This window comes from Siniperca chuatsi, linkage group LG5, assembly GCF_020085105.1.
Source record: "Siniperca chuatsi isolate FFG_IHB_CAS linkage group LG5, ASM2008510v1, whole genome shotgun sequence".
NCBI lineage: Eukaryota > Metazoa > Chordata > Actinopteri > Centrarchiformes > Sinipercidae > Siniperca > Siniperca chuatsi.
Window position 1 is genome coordinate 32,028,392 of NC_058046.1, and position 1,624 is coordinate 32,030,015.

General features: G+C 48.2%; 1 protein-coding gene across 2 annotated transcripts in view; it reads left to right on the forward strand.

The window, feature by feature from the left end:
• isl1a (ISL LIM homeobox 1a) overlaps positions 1-1,078 on the forward strand; it is a 5,454-nt gene extending 4,376 nt beyond the window's left edge. For both annotated transcript variants that reach the window (XM_044197272.1, XM_044197273.1), the window contains exon 6: positions 264-1,078. In XM_044197272.1, coding sequence (XP_044053207.1) covers positions 264-380 — 117 coding nt within the window. In that variant the 3' untranslated portion in view covers positions 381-1,078. The remainder of the gene's footprint in view (positions 1-263) is intronic.
• Positions 1,079-1,624: the final 546 nt, after the last annotated feature.

Sequence of the window (1,624 nt, forward strand, 5' to 3'; positions counted from 1 at the left end):
GTTCTGCTGAACTAATCAATCTACAATTAATAACAATCACTGTCAGTCAAACTCTGACTGAGGTGAGGTCACGTGCACCCAGAGAACGGGGGCTGCAGCCGCCTGCACCCTGCCGTGGGAGTGCTTACAGTAATGTGCAGAAGCCTTGTATCTGGACTGCAGGATGAGGCCAGGTTTTAGACGGTGCCGTTCCCAGTCGTCCCTCTGCACAGCCGCCTGTGCTGTATCCAGATGTTTCTGACCGCTGCTTGATGTGTCCGCAGGTCACTTACTCAGAGGGAGGACCGGGCTCCAACTCAACGGGCAGCGAGGTAGCGTCCATGTCGTCTCAGCTTCCAGACACGCCGAACAGCATGGTGTCCAGCCCCATCGAGGCCTGAGCAGGCGCCGCATGGACGGACTGAACTGAACACACAGTCCCTGTTCATCCCACCCCTCCCGACTGCACCAAACAACCCCCCTGGTTGTAGTTTGACACTGTGAAGACAATCATGGGATTTTACCCCAGCACCCATTCTAATGTCCATCCAGAAGAGACGGAAGGATGCGTCGTCACGGCCGGTGCTGCACTTTCACACGCCTGGTTCCAGTTGCCAAAACGAGAAGACATGACCCTGACTCCGCCGACGACCGGGACCTCCGAGCGGGGACACATCCGAACCCTGTCCCTGCAAACGCTGTGCGCTACTCTGAATAGAAATCGACGACTGGTGATTTTTTTGAATTCGATACATGCACCTCATTCTATAAGAGAGCATCTGGAGGGGAACGGCACTGCTTTTCTTCATTTAATTCCACGGTTTCCGTCATGACCCAAGTACTAAAGCATTTGCAACAAGGTATACCTCTATTTTGCCACAAGCTCCGTGGGACATTTGTGTGAGTTAGTGTCCGTCCGAGAATTTTTTTTCTTTCCCAAAGATGTGTATAATTAATAATAAGTTAACAATACCGTTAGCTCTGGAAGAAAAGGTTTCGTTTGTTCCCGTGCAACAAAAATTATTTATTATTTATTGTCGACAAATTTGCCACCTTTTGTGTAACTTTCTTAACTGAAGTAAAAAGAAACAAAAAAAGACTGGAGTGTGGTCTGTGGGTTTCCTATCACAATTTAATGTTTCATGTTTTTTTCTTTGTTTTTTATTATTTTTTAATTTACAAACTAGGCCAGTTCGAGAGGCTTTCCTCTTCGGAGCAGCGGCTCCGTTAGGGGGCTGGGGGGCTGGGTGCGGATCCTGTGGTCAGCTGGGTGTCATGCTGGTGCAGCTGCTGTCTCGGTTTGCCACTGACCGTCTGACTCCCGGTCCTGCTTTCTTTTCTGCAGAAAGTGGATCACATCTGACCGTGAAATTAAATAGTTTCAAACTGATGAATCCGTTTGGAGACATGTTTGGAACTAAGGATTCTCATGCCGTCACCTCTCTTCATTTTTACAAGACAGATACAAGTACAATAATGTCAGCAGAACGGCAACATGTCTTCATGTTTTTCGAAAAATCTGAAGTGAATACTGACAGTGTCCCGGCCCCGTGGCCCTCACTCCAAATGTTAGACTGCCTCTCTGTCCCACACAAGAAGAAGAAGACTTGGAGTTTTCATACCAAAGTTTTGTCAGAAGTTGCTG